Genomic DNA, 22,680 nt, shown 5'->3' on the forward strand with positions numbered 1-22,680 from the left:
TGGTGAAGTTTTTGGATGGGGGGGCGCCAGACCCCGCCCATCATGACCCCGCTCATCATTTTGGTCCCTCCCACTTCTCATAAAACACGCCCCTTATGTAGTCTGAAAAAAAATTTGACGTGGGTTCCCCCTCCGAGAGCATACCAGGCCCTTAGGTCTGGTATGGATTCCAAGGGGAACCCCCTACGCCGAAAAAACGGCGTGGGGGTCCCCCCCAGATCCACACCAGACCCTTATCCGAGCACGCTACCCGGCCGGCCAGGAAAGGGGGTGGGGACGAGCGGGCGGCCCCCCCCTCCTGAGCCGTACCAGGCCGCGTGCCCTCAACATGGGGGGGTGCCTTGGGGGAGGGGGGGCGTGCGGCCCCCCCACCCCAAAGCACCTTGTCCCCATGTTGATGAGGACAAGGGCCTCTTCCCGACAACCCTGGCCGTTGGTTGTCGGGGTCTGCGGGCGGGGGGCTTATCGGAATCCGGGAGCCCCCTTTAATAAGGGGGCCCCGGATACCGGCCCCCCACCCTATGTGAATGAGTATGGGGTACAATGTACCCCTACCCATTCACCTGTGAAAAAAAGTACAAAAAAAACACAACACAGGGTTAAAATATTTTATTGCACAGCTCCGGGGGTCTTCCGTCTTCGGGGGTCTTCTCGCCGGACTCCTCCGCTATCTTCTTGTAGCTCTTTTGCTAGCGGAGGAGTCCGGCTTTCTTCCTCGCCGCCGGCCTCTTCTCCCGACTTCGGGGGTCTTGTCCCCCTCTTCGGTTCTTCTGCCGGGCCACCGCGCCTTCTTATAGCTCTTTTAGAGGCGGTGGCCCGATCTTCTGCCGCCGCCGCCGTTCTTCTTCTTCTTCTTCTTCTCCTTCTTCTCCAGGAGATGTTGCCTCGACGATCTCCCTGGCCGGAATGCCAGGGACGCGCTGCGCTGCCACTTATATAGGGACAATGGGGCGGTGTCACATGGGTTGATGTCACATGGGTTGATGTCACATGGCGACTGTGACATCAACCCATGTGACCAACCCATGTGACATCAACCCATGTGACACCGCCCTTCGTCGGGAAGAGGCCCTTGTCCTCATCAACATGGGGACAAGGTGCTTTGGGGTGGGGGGGCCGCACGCCCCCCTCCCCCAAGGCACCCCCCCATGTTGAGGGCACGCGGCCTGGTACGGCTCAGGAGGGGGGGGCCGCCCGCTCGTCCCCACCCCCTTTCCTGGCCGGCCGGGTAGCGTGCACGGATAAGGGTCTGGTGTGGATCTGGGGGGGACCCCCACGCCGTTTTTTCGGCGTAGGGGGTTCCCCTTGGAATCCATACCAGACCTAAGGGCCTGGTATGCTCTCGGAGGGGGAACCCACGTCAAATTTTTTTTCAGAAATTTGGCGTGGAGTTCCCCCTTCAGAGCTCATTCTCTGATTGGCCACGGCAAAAGTCGCCTGGCCTGGGGAAACCTTTCTGGCTGTGAAAGCTTTTTGCATTCATTCAGCTAAATGCACGAACATTCTCCACAAAGTAGAAGCTAGAAAGCCTTTATGCGGTGACTCACCTCTCACTGTCTGCCAGCTCCGCTCGGGCTAAGGAACAGAGCTGCCTACGTCACTTCCGGGTTTCGTGAAGCAGCCGAAAGCCGGAAGTGACTGCCTGTCTAAGAATGACAATGCTCCCGCCCGTAGAATCGCAGTGATTTTACGGGCGGAAGCTAGTCGGCGTTCTGCAGTGCGCCGCAAGGCGGGTTTTTAACCCGCAAATGAAGCGCCATGGATGCAATCTTGTGATTGCATCGACGTGGCGCTTCTCATAGTGCACTGTGACCGGTGCCACAGTACACTATGTTAAATTGTTAAATGACATTTTTTTTTTTTTTTAAATGTCTTAAAGGGCCCGTTTTTTTTTTTTTTTACTTTTTTTTTTACACCTAGGGAGGGGGGGGGGGCGGCGCCCGGGCGCCCCCTATGGGCGGGCCGCCACTGGTGAAAATCCTCTTTTAAGCAAAGTGTCTGTGTGATCCATGCACCTAATTGTTCACAGTGGATAGTTTGGGATACTCTTTGTGAGGATGGAAATAATATGCCTTGGTTGGGAAAACTTACACATGACTTGTATGTTTTTTTTCTTGTGTTATATTTTTGAGTTTGGGTGAGCATGCCTTAAAATTTCATGCATCAAAGATCACAAATAATAAGTACATTTCACAATATAATCTCTTTTCCTTATGGAGGGACGGTGATATTTCACCACTGTAAACCTTTGACTAGTTGTGTCTTTTATTCACCAGGGATTGGTTGACCCGCAGTCAGAGCTCGGAAAGCTACAACCTAAACTTGAGAAGTTAGAGCGCCAACTCCAGGGCAGGAAGCCACGTGAGGAGGAAGAGAACGAGGTACCTGAGGGATGGTGCTTCATAGGGGTTGCACGATACCGTTTTTTTATCGCTGATACCGAGTACTTTGCGGTGAGATTCGCATGAGCACAAAAAAAGTGGCTTAAATCGCACTATAATTTCCGTGTGTGTATATAGACGCGCCATCTAGTGGGCAGTTTAAAAATCAAAAAATTCAGCTGAGGGAGCACTGTTCCAGTAGGTAGGTAGAGACGGATTAGAAGTTCAAAGCAGCAATCATTTATTGGAAAACTGAACAGACTGATAACATTAGGTAAATCGATCACAAGCCCATGAAGGGAGATGATAGTGTGCCAGTGAGGCATTGTGACTCACGGGTTCCGTAGTTTACTCTACTGAGCCTGGTGGAATGAGTGGCTTCCTGGAGCTCCTGGTGGCAGGTGGTGAGCCCAACGGATGCTGGATCAAGGGACGGAGCCGGCAACAGCCACCGCACCCAAAAATGACATCTGCGGTCAGGGCTCGTCCCCTCCAGCCGGGGGAATTGTCAGGAGAGGATGGAAGTGCTCCACTATGGAGACTACTCTGCGGGCAACCAACAAGGATGTCCATAGATCCGGCATCCATTGGCCTCACCGTCTACCCCAGGAGCTCTACCTACTTACTGGAACAGCAATCCCTCTGCTAAATTTTGTGAATTCTAAACTGCTCACTAGATGACACTTTATACACACACATGAGGTGTGGGAGAATACGCATGCGATTAGAATAGGAATCGCACCACATTCCTATTCAAATTCCATGCGATTTCTTGCAGTGCGATTTGCGCCCATTCACTTTGTATTGACGCAAATCTCACCGCAATGTATTGGTATCGGAGCATTTGGGTGAGTACCAATACTCGCTCAAATACCTGGGATCGGTGCATCCCTAGTGTTTTTTTTATATTTATTTATATCTATCTATATCTACAGTGGGGCAAAAAAGTATTTAGTCAGCCACCAATTGTGCAAGTTCTCCCACTTAAAAATATGAGAGAGGCGTGTATGTTGTCATAGGTATACCTCAACTATGAGACACAAAATGTGGAAACAAATGCAGACAATCACATTGTCTGATTTTTGAAAGAATTTATTAGCAAATTATGGTGGAAAATCAAATCATTCTCCCCCCATCAAATCATTCTCTGCAGCTATTACCTTTTTTACCACCACCCCCTCCCTTTAAAATGTAAGCTCTACGAGCAGGACCCTCCTGTACCTTTTTGTATTGTACTGTAATTGTCCCCCTATACATTGTAAAGCGCTGCGTAAACTGTTGGCGCTATATAAATCGTGAATAATATCTATATATATCCGCCTGTGTGCAAGATGTTAGCCTGTGTAGTTGACTCACAAGTCATATTTAGTGCTCAAAAATGATGCTTTTGTGTATTAAAATATTAAGTTTTTCTCTTCAGGATACCTCCATACACCTGAAAATCTCAAGACTTCAGCAAACAATACAGACTTTGCAGAAGATGTTACAGAACTAAATCAACCCTGGACTGTGCAGTACAGAATTACACCATGAAGTGTTGGATTTTTTTGAAATGATGCTCCTGCTGTTTTTGAGTGGAACAAAGAAGGGCTTGATCCCCCCCCCCCCCCCCCCCCCCTCCATAAGGTCTTCCTTGTGGCCCAGCAAATTGATTTCCATCACACCGGTGTGATTGTGACAGGCAGTGGGCTCATCTGAGATTCCCGGCTACTTGCTCTCCAGCCTCAGATTTTGTTCCTATGGAACAAATTGTAGAATGGTGTCTCTAACTGAAATGTCCTGATTTCCATACATCAACCAATTAGATTAGATTTTACAGGGGTGCTCAACCTGTGGCTCTCCAGCTGTTGTGGAACTACAAGTCCCATGAGGCATGGCAAGGCTAAAAAGTACAAGCATGACTCCCAAAAGCAGAGGCATGATGGGACTTGTAGTTTCACAACAGCTGGAGAGCCACAGGTTGAGCACCCCTGGTAGAACTTCATCCATTAACAATTTCTACCACAAAATCAAATATGACTGGTTGGTGGGAGGATTCGTGAAATGTTCTCTTCAAAGATGGTAGTGAAAAGAGGCCCGGTCTATGCAGTAAACACTTTTTTTCTTTCTTGTCTAGAATTTGTGTATACAAGTAGACATATTTCAGTGGTTTGAGACTGATATTCTCATGGTTCTAAATGTATGATATAAATAGAAATAAGTATTTTTTAGTTAAACAATAAAAAAAATTATGAAAAAAAGGCATTTTACAATACAACAGAACTACAATATGCTGAAGTTTTGGACATTACATAGCTGATATGGTTGAATAAAGACCAGTCCATCCAGTTCAGGCTGTGCGGATGTGCCTGTGTTTATGTCAATAATATTTCCCATATCCCTGTATGTTGCAATCATTAAGATGCTCATCTAATAGTTTTTTTAAACTATCGACCCTCCCTGCTTGCTCCACTACTTTGTTCCACATCCTCATCGCTCCGACAGTAAATAACCCCCTATGCAGTTTAACCACTTCAATACTGGGCACTTTCCCCCCCTTCCTGCCCAGACCAGCTTTCAGCGCTGTCGCATTTTGAATGATAATTGCGCAGTCATGAAACACTGTACCCAAACAAAATGTTTATAAATTTGTTTCCACAAATAGAGCTTTCTTTTGGTGGTATTTGATCACTGCTAAACAAATAAAAAAAAAAGACCAAAAATTTTGAAAAAAAAAAAGTTTTTCTTTGTTTTTGGTATAAAATTTTGTAAATGAATAATTTTTCTCCACTGATGAGCGCTGGTGAGGCTGCACTGACAGGCACTGATAAGACGGCACCAATGAGCACTGGTGAGTTAGCACTGATGGGCATTGAAGATGAGGCACTAATATATGCAGTACTGATAGGTGGCACTTATAGGCGGCACTGATGGGCACTTACAGTGCCTTGCAAAAGTATTCACCCCCTTGGCATTTTTAGGTGTTTTGTTGCTTCACAACCTGAAATATACATGGATTGTTTGAGGATTTGCATCATTCAATTTACAGAACATGAGGAAAAAAGGGGGAAAACACTGCGCTAAATCAGAAGTGAGAAATACAGCTGCTAACACTCAAACAACAAAGCTTAATAAAATGGAAAGGAAATAGTGTAGCGCTGATATGAAAGCATACAAATTTTTATGTGGAAATGTGACTAAATATACAGGATACCAGTAATGGCTAATCACATAAAAAGTCCATAGTGGTAAACACGGGTAAGTGAAAAAAAAAATATATAAATAATAATAAAAATGTGAGCTATATAAACTGTGTGGATGTGAAGTCCACAATTCAGTATTTGAGTTCCATATTAAAGGGAACAGAACATTTATCCCAGTAAGCAGTCCGCATATAATATGCAATGGAAATGTATCAGTGGGGGTCTTCCTACAGGCAAGGTAGAGACCACATGGACCAACAGGAACAAATGCTTGTCTGAAGTTATATCAATAATGGAAAGAAGATGGATGCTCTTACCAAAAAGGTTGGACACACGCCTCGTAAGACAGTGAGTCTAACACGCTTAGAATCCTGATGGGGGGTCCTCGGTTTTTCGTCTCTGGGCTCTGTAAAGGCAGGTACTCCAGAGGATCACACACTCAAGATTTGATAGTATCCAGGGTGCGGTTTACACAAAACATCATAAAAAACAAAAAGAAAGAGGGGCTCCGGATGGTGCAGGTCAAAAAACAAACCAGTAGGTTTATTGAAAAATTCATATGGTGAAAATGACATTAAAATTAATGAATTGTGATCACAAGATAAAAATAAAAGCAATGTGGGGTACAAGTAATGCTGGCCCAATGCATTTTGACACTAAAGGTCTTCAACAGGGGCATATTGTAACCCCTCACATTGCTACTCAACATATAGACTGGCAAATCTCAAGTGTGCCCACATTGGGGGGGCGGTGCAGGAAGTTATGCTATTCAAGCATCTATTTGACTCAAACTCAAATACACTTGTGTAGTCCTTAACCAGTTGCCGACCGCCGCACGCCGATGTACGTCGGTAGAATGGCACGGGCAGGCATAAGGACATACATGTACGTCCCTTGCCTCCCGCGGCGGTCGGTTTTCGTCCGGGAGCGATCCGGGACGAGGGGGCGGCCATTCATTCATGGCCACCCCCTCGCGATCGCTCCCGACGAATAGAAATCCCCGGTGACATCACTTCCTCTCCTGTAATGTAAACACAGGAGAGGAAGTGATGTATTCTCTCCTCCGTGTCGGTATTTTTCGTTCCGACACGGAGGAGAGCGGATCGGTGAGTTGCACCAACACTCTACACACACAGTAGAACATGCCAGGCACACTCACACCCCCCCTTTACCCCCCGATCACCCCCCCAATTACCCCTGCCCCCCAGTCACAGTGACACCAATGTCATTTTTTTTTTTTTTTTTTTTTGCATTGGTGTCATTTGTGACTGTAATAACTGTTAGGGCAGTTAGAGTTAGCCCCCTTTAGTTCTAATGTACCCCCCTAACCCCCCCAATAAAGGTTTAACCCCGTGATCACCCCCCGTCGCCAGTGTCACTAAGGCTGGGTTCACATTGCAGCGGTTTATGAGAACGAATGTGATTCGCACCGCACTGCAGTGCAAATCACATCCGATCTCTGTGCGGTTCGAGTTCAGCCATTCGCCGCACCCGCCACACCCGCCGCAAATTCGCACGGGACCCTTTTTTGGCCCGCAGCAGAATCGGATCGCATGGGTGTTCACACCATGCGAACCGAGTTTGCAGATCGCACTGCGATATGCGAACTGATCTGGGGGTGTCAGTAACATTTCACTGACACTCCCAGCAGTTCGCATAGGGCAGTGTGAACTGCCGCCGGGAGGCATGCGATGCGGGAACCCGCCGCGGATTCGCGGAGTTTCCGCATCGCTCCAGTGTGAACCCAGCCTAATAAGCGATCATTTTTCTGATCGCCGTATTAGTGTCACAGGTGACGCTAGTTAGGCAGGTAGGTATTTAGGTTCGCCGCAGCTTTTTATAGCGCCAGGGACCCCCATATACTACCGCATAAAGCCCCCTGATTTCCCCCTAGTTAACCCTTTCACCAGTGATCACCATATAACTGTTACAGGTGACGCTGGTTGGTTAGTTATTTTTTTATAGTTTCAGGGCACCCGCCATTTATTACCTAATAAAGGTTTAACCCCCTGATCACTCGGCGGGTGTCATTTGTGACTAATAACTGTTAGGGCAGTTAGGGTTAGCCCCCTTTAGTTCTAAGGTACCCCCCTAACCCCCCCAATAAAGGTTTAACCCCGTGATCACCCCCCGTCGCCAGTGTCACTAAGGCTGGGTTCACATTGCAGCGGTTTATGAGAACGGATGTGATTCGCACCGCACTGCAGTGCAAATCACATCCGATCTCTGTGCGATTCGAGTTCAGCCATTCGCCGCACCCGCCGCACCTGCCGCAAATTCGCACGGGACCCTTTTTTTGGCCCGCAGCAGAATCGGATCGCATGGGTGTTCACACCATGCGATCCGAGTTTGCAGATCGCACTGCGATATGCGAACTGATCTGGGGGTGTCAGTAACATTTCACTGACACTCCCAGCAGTTCGCATAGGGCAGTGTGAACTGCCGCCGGGAGGCATGCGATGCGGGAACCCGCCGCGCATTCGTGGCGTTCCCGCATCGCTCCAGTGTGAACCCAGCCTAATAAGCGATCGTTTTTCTGATCGCTGTATTAGTGTCACAGGTGACGCTAGTTAGGCAGGTAGGTATTTAGGTTCGCTGCAGCTTTTTATAGCGCCAGGGACCCCCATATACTACCGCATAAAGCCCCCTAATTGCCCCCTAGTTAACCCTTTCACCAGTGATCACCATATAACTGTTACAGGTGACGCTGGTTGGTTAGTTATTTTTTTATAGTTTCAGGGCACCCGCCATTTATTACCTAGTCTCACTAGTGTACCCCTAAATTTAGGGGTGTCTACTTTCCAAAATGGGGTCATTTGGGGGGGGTTTGTGCCATCTTGGCATTTTATGGCCTTCAAAACTGTAACGCCCTTAGAAAGCCTGAAGGCGGTGCTTGGTTTTCGGGGCCCCGTACGCGGCTAGGCTCCCAAAAAGTCCCACATATGTGGTATCCCCGTACTCAGGAGAAGCAGCAGAATTTATTTTGGGGTGTCATTTCACATATGCCCATGGCATGCATGAGCAATATATCATTTAGTGACAACTTTGTTAAAAAAAAAAAAAAAGTTTGTAATTTTCCCGCAACTTGTGGCAAAATATAAAATATTCCATGAACTCAACATGCCTCTCAGCAAATAGCTTGGGGTGTCTACTTTCTAAAATGGGGTCATTTGTGGGGGTTTTGTGCCATCTTGGCATTTTATGGCCTTCAAAACTGTAATAGGTAGTGAGAAGTGAACTCAAAAATTTACGCCCTTAGAAAGCCTGAAGGCGGTGCTTGGTTTTCGGGGCCCCGTACGCGGCTAGGCTCCCAAAAAGTCCCACATATGTGGTATCCCCATACTCAGGAGAAGCAGCAGAATTTATTTTGGGGTGTCATTTCACATACGCCCATAGCATGTGTGAGCAATATATCATTTAGTGACAACTTTGTGTAAAAAAAAAAAAAAATTTTTTTTTTGTCATTATTCAATCGCTTGAGGCAAAAAAATAAAATATTCAATGGGCTCAACATGCCTCTTATCAATTTCCTTAGGGGGTCTACTTTCCAAAATGGGGTCATTTGGGGGGGTTTTGTACTGCCCTGCCATTTTAGCACCTCAAGAAATGAGATAGGCAGTCGTAAACTAAAAGCTGCGTAAATTCCAGAAAACGTACCTTAGTTTGTAGATGTGACAACTTTTGCGCAAACCAATAAATATACAATTATTGACTTTTTTTTTACCAAAGACATGTGGCTGAATACATTTTGGCCTAAATGTATGACTAAAATTGAGTTTATTGGATTTTTCTAATAACAAAAAGTAGAAAATATCATTTTTTTTCAAAATTTGCGGTCTTTTTACGTTTATATCGCAAAAAATAAAAATCGCAGAGGCAATCAAATACCATCAAAAGAAAGCTCTATTTGTGGGAAGAAAAGGACGCAAATTTTGTTTGGGTACAACATTGCATGACCGCGCAATTACCAGTTAAAGCAGCGCAGTGCCAAAGTGTAAAAAGACCTCTGGTCATTTACCAGCAAAATGGTCCGGTCTGAAAGTGGTTAAGACGTACTATTATAAAATACACAAACATAAATCATATAAGGATCGCTTAAACAGATATTTCCCAAAAAAATAAATAAATGGAAAATTATTATTTTGAGAGAAAACGTAATAGATGCATGATAAAACAAGGTGTCTAACTTTTGTATTACACCTGTTAACCTACTCTGTGCATCATCCAAAGGAGTGTAAACCTTCTGAGGGTAGTGATGGGATGGATCGTCCATCATTATGTCGATTAAGGGGCGCACCATTCTATGCCGGAGGCGTGTGATACTAGTCCAAACTCCTCTCTCTCAAGAGTCCGACACTGTCACATCTTAACTTCCGGGGTCACCTGGAGTGTGTCATCACTCGATCAGCGTCGTCGTCGTAAATACGAACGCTCACCGCTGGATGGATCATATGGCACCAGTGGCGTGCATCTTCCCTGGTTACCATGGTGTCATGTAGGACGCCTGGAAACTACTTCCTCATTTCGAATCACGTGTACTAATGTCAGCGGCCCACGTGACTGCTGCAGCACCCGTCATACGAGCCCATAATCCACCACTGTGGGGAGGGCGTCGCCACGGCCTCGCTACATACCGGTGTCCCCATAGGGAACTTTTTGGCTGGCGGAAGTTATCGGATAGTGAACCGACAGTGTGGGAGGGCGAAAAAGATTAAATTAAAAATTCTCTTTATTTATAATAGGACATATGCCTGGTATTGCACATGAATAAGATGTGAGCATAAATCAAGTATAATAGGTCCTAAATTACCATATCTTAATATATTAAACTTATATGCTAATATATCTTATATAAAAATTATGCTAGTCAATCACAACAAAACTGGATATTGGTCCCAAAAAATTAGAACTGTATACAGATAGGATGTACAAAAATAAATATAAAATAAAATGGCACAAATGACATAAAAATTACAAAGGAGTCTTGGAATATGTACAATATTCATATGTACTAAGCAGCAACCTGTAAGGCATCAATGCATGTTTTATATAAGTGTATATGCCCATACAGATGTATATAGAAAGGCGCACAGCCATATAGCGATATGGAGGTTGGAGCAAATGAACATATAGCAATGTGGGGGGGGTGAAGCAAAGGGGGAAAGGAAGATGTTTGGACGAGGGACCTGTTTATGCCTGATTGATAAAACAGTTGATGTCCCAGTCTGTGTTCATGCCATGGGGTGCATAACACCTCAACTCATGGATCCAAAAATTTTTGAGGCGCGATACGCCCCGTAGGCATGAATCTCCTCTCCAATTGGGAATGAATCTATCGATGATTTGGAACTGGGTACCTGTTGGATCCTTTCCGTGGTGCTCCAAATAATGGCGGGGAACAGTATGTTTATCACATCCCTTTTTTTATTTTTGCCAGGTGCTCATTCACCCTAATGGAGAAGTTCCTGATGGTGCCTCCCACGTACTGTTTTTTTTACATGGGCGCGTGATGAAATATACTATGAATCTAGTTACACAGGTCGTAAAGTGTTTCATGGAATATACCTGCTGGGTAACCGTAGATGTAAAAGTATCAATCTTTCTTCTCCCCAAAGCATTATGTAAAAAGACATTGCATTTTCTGCATGGAAAGAAGCCTTTGCATTCTGGAAAAAACTGAATGGGTTTGGGAATGTCTATGGCATTAGGGGCAATATCGCCTTGGATGGAGCGGGCTCCCCTAAAAATAACTCCTGCTTTTTCTGGGATGAGACTTTTAATAATTTTATCACTACGGAGTACTTTCCAATGTTAAGAAACATTTTTAATAATTTCCTTGTGCTGAATGGAAAAGGTGGTAAAAAATGACTATTTGAATTTGTCATTCTTAATCATTTTGGATTTTCTCTCAAGAAGGGAGGTTCTATCGATCTGTGAAGCTGCTATTATATCTGCATCTAAATCTAATGGCTTATATCCCTTGTCTATAAATCTTTGCCTAAGGAGATTGGATTGATATCTGAAGTCGCTGTCATTTGTGCAATTATGACGCAACCGAAGGAATTGGCCACAGGGGACAGATTTTAGCCATTGGTGATGATGGCAACTGTCCACAGGGATGTTGCCATTCCTATCGGTTGGTTTGAAAAAAGGTTTTAAACTCTAGGCATTTATTAGCTATAATTTCCAAATCCAAGAAATGTATGTTAGTTACTAGCTTTGAAGTTTAAAACAATACCACGATTGCTCTCATTAAAAACTGCCATAAAGGTGTCTAGGGAGGCCCTGCTCCCCCTCCATAGGAGGAGGATGTCGTCAATATATCTACCCCATAGGACCAATCTGTTTTATATATCTCACATTTTTATTATTATTTATATATTTTTTTTTCACTTACCTGTGTTTATTACTATGGACTTTTTATGTGATTAACCATTACTGGTATCCTGTATATTTAGTCACATTTCCACATATAAATTTGTATGCTTTCATATCAGCGCTACATTATTTCCTTTCCAATTTACAGAGCATGCCCACAACTTTGAAGATTTTTTATTTTTATGTGATGCAAACAACACATAGGACAAAATAACAGAAAAAGTCAATGTGCATAACTATTCACCCCCCCTAAACTCAATACTTTGTAGACCCACCTTTTGGGGCTATCACCGCTCCAAGTCGCTTTGGAAAAAGTCTTTGAGCTTGCTACATCTTACCACTGGGATTTTTGCCCATTCCTCCTTGCAAAACTGCTCCAGCTCCTTCAAGTTGGATGGTTTGTGAACAGCAATCTTTAAGTCTGACCACAGATTTTCTATTGGATTGAGGTCTGGGCTTTGACTAGGCCATTCCAACACATTTACAAGTTTCCCCTTAAACCACTCAAGTATTGCTTTAGCAGTGTGTTTGGGGTTATTGTCCTGTTGGAAGGTGAACCTCCGTCCTAACCTCAAATCACACACACAGTGGTACAGGTTTTGCTCAAGAATATCCCTGTATTTAGCACCATACCTCTTTCCCTCAACTCTGACCAGTTTCCCAGTCCTGACTGCTGAAAAACATCCCCACAGCATGATGCTGTCACCACCATGTTTGACTGTGGGGATGGTGTTATTTGGGTGATGTGATGTGTTGGGTTTGCGCCAGACTCAGCATTTTCTTTGGCCAAAAAGTTTAAATTTTAGTCTCATCAGACCAGAGCACCTTCCTCCATACATTTTGGGAGTCTCCCACGTGTCTTTTCGCAAACGCGTGACATTTTGTTTTTTGCCCAACTGTCAGGGCTGGCTTAGCCCTTCCTCCTCTGGCTGGCCGCTCAGCTGTCGGCTAATTGCCAGCTCTCTTCTCTTTCCACAGTTACCAGCTGTTCCCGATAATGCTCGTCTGACCTGCCTATTTAAAGCCTTCCAGCTCACTTTTTCCTTTGCCTTTGTGTTGGTCACATCACTAAGAACCATCTCCTGCTGTTTGTTTCAAGACTGGCTTGCTGACGTCCCTCCTGGCTTCTTCCTGCTTGCAGTCGCTCTCCTTGGATCCCTGACTTCAGGCCTGGCTGATTACCCGATCTGGTTAATGTACTTTGGACTGGCTGACTACCCGATCTGGTTAATGAACTTTGGACTGGCTGACTACCCGATCTGACTACTGGACTCTGACTACGCTTTTTTCTATTTACCTTTTTACTTTTATTAATAAACAAGTGTGATTTGATTGTACTTCTGTCTCAGTCTGTTTCATGGTTTCTGACACCAACTCTGTGGAGCGTACGGCTTATTGTCATCCTATCCTACAGATACTCCAGTCTCTGCTGTGGAACTCTGCAGCTCTTCCAGGGTTACCTTAGGTCTCTGTGCTGCCTCTCTGATTAATGCCCGCCTTGCCCGGTCCATGAGTTTTGGTGTGCGGCCGTCTCTTGGCAGGTTTGCTGTTGTGCCATGTTCTTTCCATTTGATTATGATAGATTTCATGGTGCTCCTAGGGATCATCAAAGATTTGGATATTTTTTTATAACGCAACCCTGACTTGTACTTCTCAACAACATTGTCCCTTACTTTTTTGGAGAGTTCCTTGGTCTTCCTGGCAGGGTTTGATTAGTGGTGCCTAGGGCTGCAACGATTAATCTATAATAATCGATTAGTTGCTCTAATGTCACTTTCCTCCCTGCCAGTCCCCCATCTGTCCCAGTAAATCCTTTTCCTGTGTACAAGGTGGTGCCGCCGCCGTATTCTGATGAGAATACAGTGGCGCTCATGTGACAAGGCACGTTCGCCTCTCTCCTCCTCGCTGATGTCAGATCCTCCCCTCAGCCCTGCCCACTGCTGCATCGAGGGGGGAGGGAGGTGAGAAACAGCTGTGAGCGCTGTGATATAAGGTAGTGGCTGTATACAACAATACTCAGTCAGTAGTAGTACATACCTTGTGATGGCAAGTTGACAAGTGCCCCTTGACTTGACCATTTCTGAGGGGGGGGGGATAGTGCCCCATCATTGGTGTGGTGGGTGGAATAGTGCCCCATCATTGGTGTTCTGGGGGGTGGGTGGAATAGTGCCCCATCATTGGTATTCCTGAGAGGGGGGGAAATAGTGTCCCATTGGTGGTGTTGCTGGGGGGGGTGTAGTGCCCCATTGGTGTTGCTGGGGGTCAATAGTGCCCCATAGGTGTTCCTTAGGGGGGAAATAGCGCCCCATCAGTGGTGTTCCGGGGAGGGGGGGAATAGTGCCCCATCAGTGGTGTTCCCAGGAGTAATAGTGCCCCGTCATTGGTGTTTCCGGGAGGGAAATAGTGCCCCAGCATTGGTGTTCCTGGGAGGAATAGTGCCTCGTCATTAAAGAGGGATTCCACCTACAAAAAAAATATTAAAAGCCAGCAGCTATCAATACTACAGCTGCTGACTTTTAATAAATGGACACTCACCTGTCCCGGGGTCCAGCGATGCCGGCAGCCAAAGCCGATCGATCGCTCGGCTGCTGCCGCCACCATTCTAGGTGAGGGAATCAGGAAGTGAAGCGAATCGGCTTCACTTCCCGGTTCCCTAGTGCGCATACGCGAGTCGCGCAGCGCAATAGGAATTGTCCGCGCTGCCTCTGGGACCCGTGTGTGTCCCAACAGGCAGCGCGGCAGGACAGGAAGAGGCATAGACTCCCATGGGAGTCTATGCCCCGAAGTGGGTGTAAATACCTGTCTTTGACAGGGATCTCCACTCCCCTCCCCCCTGAAAGGTGCCAATTGTGACACTGGAGGGGGGGAGGGTTCCGATCAGCAGAAGTTCCACTTTAGGGTGGAACCCCGCGTTAACTTTCCAAGAAGGGGGAATAGTAGTGCCCCATCGTTGGTGTTTCTGGGGGGGGATATTGCCCCATCAGTGTTTCAGGGGGTGGGGAATAGTGCCCCATCATTGGTGTTCCTGGCAGGGAATAGTGCCCCATCATTCGTTTTCCTGGAAGGGGGAATAGTAGTGCCCCATCATTGGTGTTCCTGGGGGGGGGGGGGTTTCTTGTACTATAAACCCCCATCATTACAGGTTACCTATATATATGACCTGTGTAACACTCAGTTTTTTCATTATTATTTTAAATAAATGAAAAAATGGCATATTACTTTTTATTTTTTAGGATTTGTTCCGATTAATGGAAAAAATAATCGGCCAACTTATTGATTATGAAATTAATCGTTAGTTGCAGCCCTAGTGGTACCTCTTGCTTAGGTGTTGTAGCCTCTGGGGTCTTTCAATGTAATGACAGATCATGTGACATCTTTTCACTAATTATGTGACTTCTGAAGGTAATTGGTTGCACCAGAGCTTTTTATTGGCTTCATAACAAAAGGGGTGAAAATGTACACATAAGCCAATTTATAATTTTTTTTTTTACTTCTGAAAAATTGTTTTAGGCCCCTTTCACACATGCGGACAGTATGTCCGTATTTCATCCATCCGTTTGCGGATGAAATACGGACATACATTCATCCCTATGGGACAGCGGGTGTCTGCGGATGCACATCCGCAGACACCCGCTATTGTCCGCCTCCGCTACAGTCCGATTCTGCAGATGGAGGAAAATCCTATTTTTCTATCCGTCTGCAGAGCGGATCGGATGAGCACGGACAGACGGTCCGTGCTCGTCCGATCCCCATAGAGGAGAGCGGAGAGCTGACAGGGCGGTCCCTGCACAGTGTGCGGAGACCGCCCTGTCCGCAGCCGGCTCAGCGGGGACAACGGAGTGATCCCCGCTGAGCGAGCGGATCTTCACGGGGCGGATCATTACTGATCCGCCCCGTGTGAAAGGGGCCTTATGTATATATTTTTCCAATTTTACTTCACCAACTTACTTAACCCACTGTTCTGATCTATCACATAATTCATATTACCGTATATACTCGAGTATAAGCCGAGATTTTCAGCCTCTTTTTTGAGGCTGAAAGTGCCCCCCTTGGCTTATACTCGAGTCATCGCTGTCTGCCCGCTCGATCAGTGTGTCGAGCAGACAGACAGCGGCCATTCTATAATTCAAAAGCCGCGCCTCCGGCTCCGCCTTCGCCTGTGATAGGCGGAACACTGAATTTCCCAGCAGCCTGTGTTCCGCCTATCACGGACATCGTATCATCCTCGTACTACGGACGAGGATGATACGATGTCCGTGATAGGCGGAACACAGGCTGCTGGGAAATTCAGTGTTCCGCCTATCACAGGCGAAGGCGGCGGCGCAGCTTTTGAATTTTACAATGGCCGCCGAGGCGCCGACGAAGAGGGCACGGGACGGAGGCAAGGCACGGCGGCAAGGCACGGCACGGGACGGAGGCAAGGAGGCAAGGCACGGGACGGAGGCTCGGGACAAAGGCTCGGGACACAGGTAGGCTGGACACACACACACACACACACACACACACGGATGGAGACACACACACACACAGGGATGGATGGATACACACACACACAGGGATGGATGGATGGATGGAGACACACACACACAGGGATGGATGGATGGATGGAGACACACACACACAGGGATGGATGGATGGATGGATGGATGGACACACACACACACAGGGATGGATGGACGGACACACAGGGATGGACGGACACACAGGGATGGACGGACACACAGGGATGGACGGACACACACACAGGGATGGACAGGCATGTCTCACCCTCGGCTTATACACGAGTCAATAAGTTTGCCAGTTTTTTTGGGGGTAAATTGGGGGCCTCGGCTTATATTCGGGTCGGCCTATACTCGAGTATATACGGTATAAAAACATTGAACTAAAGGCTGTAATGTAACAAAATAGGTAAAAAGCCAAGGTGGGTAAACACTTTTTCAAGGCACCTTATAGATGGCACTTTTGGGCGACACTGATGGGCACTGATAGGCGGCTCTGATGGGCACTGATAGGCAGCACTGATAGGCGGCACTGATGGGCAGCACTGGTGAGGCACTGGCAGGCTTTACTGCTGGGCACTGATTGGCAACTCTAAAGGTCATCCCTGGTGGTCCTAGGTGGGCATCCATGGGTGGCATCCTGGGTGAGCATCCTGGGTGATCATCAGCGCAGACCCCTGTCTGGAGCAGACAATCGGCTCTCCTCTACTCGCGTCTGTCAGATGCGATAGAGGAAAAGCCAAAAGCCTCTGTCAGAGGTTCTTTACCCAGATCAGAGATGCAGTGTGTCAGACTGACACACCACGTCAGCGATCACCAAGCTTCGCGGGTTATCCCGATCATGTCATATGACGTCTAGTCAAGATCACAGAACCACTTTGCGCACATCATATTGCTATATGGCAGTTGGAAGTGGTTAAAGTTGAACTGCCTCTCTTCCAGTTTCAATCAGTGGCCATACATCTTTCTAAACTCCCTGCAACTGAATAGTTTCCTCCAGGGGCGGGCTGGGCCGGGAGGCAGGGATGCAATTTCCCCCCAGGCTGCTCTGATTCCACGTAAAAAGGCTGATATGCTGCCAACTGGGAACTCAGCATGTGCAGTTGGTCGTGTGTTACTGCTCTGGTGACTCCGGAGGGAGGTTGGCAAGCCTGGATAACAGCCCAGAAACATGCAGGAACGTTGGCGCTGTGAGCGGACATCTATCATGTCACAGTGCTGTTCCCTGCTTCTGAGCTGACAGTCTGTGTCCATTGATTCCATTCAGACTGAGTGAGCACACTCCTGAATGGAAGAGGGTGGATCCACTCTGCCTACTCCAGCCCCCTCTCTCACTGTGCCCGCCCACACTCCGGGCAGCCTGTGTGCTGCGTCTGTGAATAGGACGTGTGGGCGGGAACATTCAAACTGAGATCCTTCAGTGTTGTGTATGGGACGCTCAGGAAGCTGATAGCCGAGCCAGTGAGCCTTCTGCTTGCTGGGTCCTTCCAAGTAAGTGAGCTGTGACTGGCCTCTCCCCCTAAAGCCCCGTACACACGAGAGGACTTATGTCCGACAGACTTCCGAAGGAGTTCCGTCGGAGTTCTGCTGGAATTCCGACGGAGTTCTGACAGACTTTTCGGCTGAGCGGACTTGGCCACACACGATCACACTAAACTCCGACGGATTCGAACGTGATGACGTACGACTGGATTCGAATAAGGAAGTTCATAGCCAGTAGCCAATAGCTGCCCTAGCGTCGGTTTTAGTCCGTCGGAGTAGCATACACACGAGCGAATTTTTCGAAGGGACCGGGTCCGGCGGAGTTCCTTCGGAAAAATTTGAAGCATGTTCCATATTCTAAAGTCCTTTGGACTTTGGCGAGTCAAAAGTCCATTGCAGCCCACACACGATCGAATAGTCTGACGGGCTCAGTCCGTCGGACTTTGGATGTTGAAAAGTCCGCTCATGTGTACGCGGCATAAGAAGGTTTCTTTCAGCAGCCTTGTGCAGTACCTGCTCCTATGTACTATGTGCTGGGCTCACACTGGTCTGCTGCAGTGTTGGTGATCTCACTGTCTTCCTGCATGTCCCATAGACTTCTATTAGTTTGCACATTTTTGCTGCATTTTCTAAAAGTGCACAAAAATGGCTGCATCTTTGGTGCGCTATATAAAAAAAAACTGCAGCAAAAACGCACAGCCTAAAAGAAGCCTATGGGACTGCGGCTAAGGAAAACTGTGTACATAAGCACTGCGGCCAAACTGCAGTACACTAGTGTGCGCCCAAAGGCTTGTACACACTTGCAGCAGGCACTGCCACTCTGCTGAAAAGTGATCAATGCCCAGGTCACTTTTGCTCATGCTCAGCGGCTCCAACAAGAGCTGCCAGTTTTTTTGCTTTTGTTTTTGTTCAACTTGCTCGATTGAGTAAAAAAAAAAAAAACTAGTAGCGTGTACAAGACTTTACTATGTTGATAAAGGAATCAAGCAATTTTCTTGAAGAGTGGTCTCTGTGTGGACAATTTGGAGTGATATATCTCTCTGTCAGTGGTGGCTGGTGCTCAAAATGTTTTGTTTTTTTATTTGGGGGGGTGCAAACTAAAAAATACTGAGAAGAAACCCCATCAATTGCAGCCTCACTCTGCCATCCATTGCAGCCACTGTGCCCATCAATTGCAGATTCACTGTGCCCATCAATTGCAGCCAATGTTAACCCCCTCCCCCCCCATCAGCATTTAACCAGCACACCACCTTGCCTGCTGTCTGACCAGCACTTACCCCATTTTAGTGGCGGGTCAGGCAGCGAGTGACGGCGGGGAGCTGTGTGACAGGCAGCGGCTCCTGTGTTCTCTATGCTTCCTCCATGCTTTTCCTCCTACTATACATCCTATAGGAGCGCCTGTCCTTTCAGCCAATCAGGTGACAAGTATCAGACCCACTCTTCCTGATTGGCAGAGAGGCAGTTCAGTGTTAGAAAAGAAAATATTCATTTGCTTTTCCAACACACCTGGGTGGGTTCTGAGTGCAATGATCTTCGCTCCAAGTCCACCCTATTTTGAAGCCTATTAGACCCTATGGTCAAGCTGCCTGAGGTGATGTTGGGAGAAGTGAATGATTTAAAACATATGTGTGTCATGGGAGCATGAGCCGGCAGCAGAGGAGGAGATTACATCCTTAAATCTCAAATGGGGATTTAAGCAGGGCTCATGCTGGGACTTGTAGTCCTTTACTTTTGGGGATGTGACACCCCAAAAGTGAAGGACTAAAGGTCCCAGCATGAACCCCTCAGAGCTCTGGATGTGTCACACACCCCTGCCTCCTCCCAACTAGTGAAGGATAGGGGTGCAACGGATGAAAAAACTCACGGATCGGATCGTTCCTCGGATCAGAGTCACGGATCGGATCATTTTTCGGATCAGCAAATAATAATTTAATTTGCAAAAACCTGTGAAAATTCCACCACCATATATAGTCCCCACTGTAATATCCACAATCTCCCCCACTGTAATATTGGCTGAGTATGGCTGGGTACGGCTGAGCATAGCTGAGTATGGCTGGGCACGGCTGAGTATTGCTGAGTATTGGCAGGCAGGGTATCGCAGAGTATTGGCAGGCAGGGTATTGCAGAGTATTGCTAGAGTATTGCTAGAGTATTGGGGTATTGCTAGAGTATTGGAGTATTGCTAGAGTATTGCTAGAGTATTGGGGTACTGCAGAGTATTGGCAGGGTATTGGGGTACTGCAGAGTATTGGCAGGGTATTGCTGGGTACTGCAGGGTATGGAGGGATGGCTGCTTCCATCTCAGGATCTCTCCCTTCCACTGCACAGGTTAGTACAGAGAGGGGAGAGAGGAACCAGCGTCATGACATGATGCCGGTTTGTTTACAAGTGATCGCTTCGTCGGAGTGCTCAGTGTAAACAGCCTGGGTGTAGAAAGATGGCCGCCGCTTCGGAGCTAGGCTGAAGCAGCGGCCTTTCCTAAGGCCGAGACCGCGGGGCGCGGCATGTGCCAATCCGAGTGGGGTGACCCGTTCGGATCACGGATCGGTGACAATCCATTGTACCCCTAGTGAAGGACTACAGGTCCTACTGTCCCAACTTAAACCTCTCAGAGCTGAGGATGTGTCACCACCCCCCCCCCCCCCCCCCCCATTAGTGAAGGACTACAGGGCATGGCATGAACCTGTGGGACCTAATGGGACACATCCTTAGATCTCAGAGGTTAATGCTGGGACTTGTAGTTTTTCACTAGTTGCGGGGGGGGGGGGGGGGGGTTCAGGTCCTCAGCTCTAATGGATTCATACAAGGACTTGTACTACCATGGCCTCCAGGAACTAAACTACAAGTCCCCCACAGGCCCTGGAGGGTCACATTGTGCTCCCTGCCCCCCCACCTTTGTGATCATTAAAAAACGTAGAGACTGTTTTCCCGATCCATCACTTTGCCACCACTGGTTCTATGGACCACTTGACTGGACTTGCCCCCCAGGCCTAAGGCTGCCAGCCCTCCCCTGGTTCCCTCCCTATGCTAGAATCACCACTGATGTATTTCTATATCACCATCATATCGCCTCTCAAGCATCTCTTCTCCAGAGAGCCTAAGTTTAATGCTTATAGTTGTTCTTCATAACTGAGGTCCTCCTGTCTTTATTTTTTGCCCTTCTCTGGACTCTCGCCAGTTCCAGCACATCCTTCCTGAGGACTGGTGACCAGAACTGGACAAAATATTCAAAATGCGGCAAGACCAGAGTCTTGTAAAGTGGCAGGATTATTGTTTAATCTCTTGAGTAAATCCCCTTTTTTAATGCATGCTAATATTTGACTTGCTTAGCTTGCTGCGGCTTGGCATTGCTTGCCATTGCTGAGTTTTTCATCTACTAGGACCCCCAGATCTTTTTCCATCTAGCAAGTAACTTGTGTTCATATTTTTTGCCCCAAAAATACATTAGTTTATATTTTTCAATATTAAACCTAATTTTCCATGTAGTTGACCACTCCCTTTTTTGAGTTGTTATTGATGTCTTCCTGACATTGACTGAAAAGTTTAAAGGCCCATACACAGGATCAGACTTTTTGACAACAAACATACAAATTAGCTGTTTTGGAGCAACATCTGACCGTGTGTACGCTCCATCGGACAAACTTTTTTGGTTTTCATCAGACTTTTGTTGGCTGTGCGAACGGACAAACTTTCTGGCAACAAAAGTCCGATGGAGCAAAGTCTGATCGTGTGTACAGAAAACCATAGGACTTTTGTACAAAGTACAAACAGGCATGCTCAGAACCAATGCAAAAGATCAGACAACAATACAGAAGTTGACCAAAGGTGGAGGTAAAGAGCAGAAAAACCACGTGATTTGTTGAAAGTTGGCTGAAAAAGTCCTGCTGTGTGTATGCAATACAGGTTCAGGGCCGACGCCCTTTGTACAAAAATCCAAGGGAAAGTTTGTACAAAGTCCTATCGTGTGTATGAGGCTTAAGGCTCAAGTCACTGAGTCTGGTATGTGTTTTGATGACTTTATGGCTCCATGGTGGTTGGATAAGGTAAATTAGAAAAGGACAGGACTTCACAAACATTAACTTCTTTCACGTTCTTGGACAATCACATCTGTTTTCATATGTTAATGACAATATGGGGATTAGGCAACTGAGTTTCCCATGTGGATATAAATGTTCCCGACATTCATTTTAAGCAAGGAAGCCACCTATCTGGTAGAATGGTAGATAGTACATATAAAAAACAAATTTTTGATTTTCTTATTCTATGATGGACACCAATTAAAGCAAAACTTCATTCAAAAAGTGATGGTTCACTCCCTCCCCTCAGCCCATGACTGAGTTTTGATGGTAGAGGGGAAGCGAGTACTGATTTTTATTGGTACCTGCTCCCACTTCCTCAATCCTCACCTAGGCGAGGATGGCATCCCTTGCCCCTTCCCGGCATACATTACATGTCCGTGGAGGCTGCAGGATCATTCACAAAAGGCCGTTTGCACTCACACATGCAAATAGTCTCCCTGGTATCCTGGGCTTTGTGGATGTCAAGGGCACATACCTGCATGTTGCAATTTTTCCAGTGCACCAGTGGTTCCTACGCTGTGCTGTGGGCCCTTTCCACTTTCAGTTTGTGGCCCTGCCATTTGGCCTATCTTTTGCACCTTGGGTATTCGCTAAGGTTCCGGCCCCAGTATTATTTTTACTGCACTGTCCTGCCTAATTGGAGAATGCTTGGCAATGATTCTGAGGATGCAAAGCGTTC

At 46.9% G+C, this 22,680-nt stretch overlaps 1 protein-coding gene across 1 annotated transcript in view; it reads left to right on the forward strand.

The window, feature by feature from the left end:
- Positions 1 to 4,708, forward strand: part of VARS2 (valyl-tRNA synthetase 2, mitochondrial) — a 66,665-nt gene extending 61,957 nt beyond the window's left edge. The window contains exons 29-30 of the mRNA XM_077478937.1: positions 2,277 to 2,381; positions 3,802 to 4,708. Coding sequence (XP_077335063.1) covers positions 2,277 to 2,381; positions 3,802 to 3,876 — 180 coding nt within the window. The 3' untranslated portion in view covers positions 3,877 to 4,708. The remainder of the gene's footprint in view (positions 1 to 2,276; positions 2,382 to 3,801) is intronic.
- Positions 4,709 to 22,680: the final 17,972 nt, after the last annotated feature.

This window comes from Lithobates pipiens, unplaced genomic scaffold (genome assembly GCF_037356315.1).
Source record: "Lithobates pipiens isolate NorthernLeopardFrog02 unplaced genomic scaffold, aLitPip1_a1.2 Scaffold_1, whole genome shotgun sequence".
Lineage (NCBI taxonomy): Eukaryota > Metazoa > Chordata > Amphibia > Anura > Ranidae > Lithobates > Lithobates pipiens.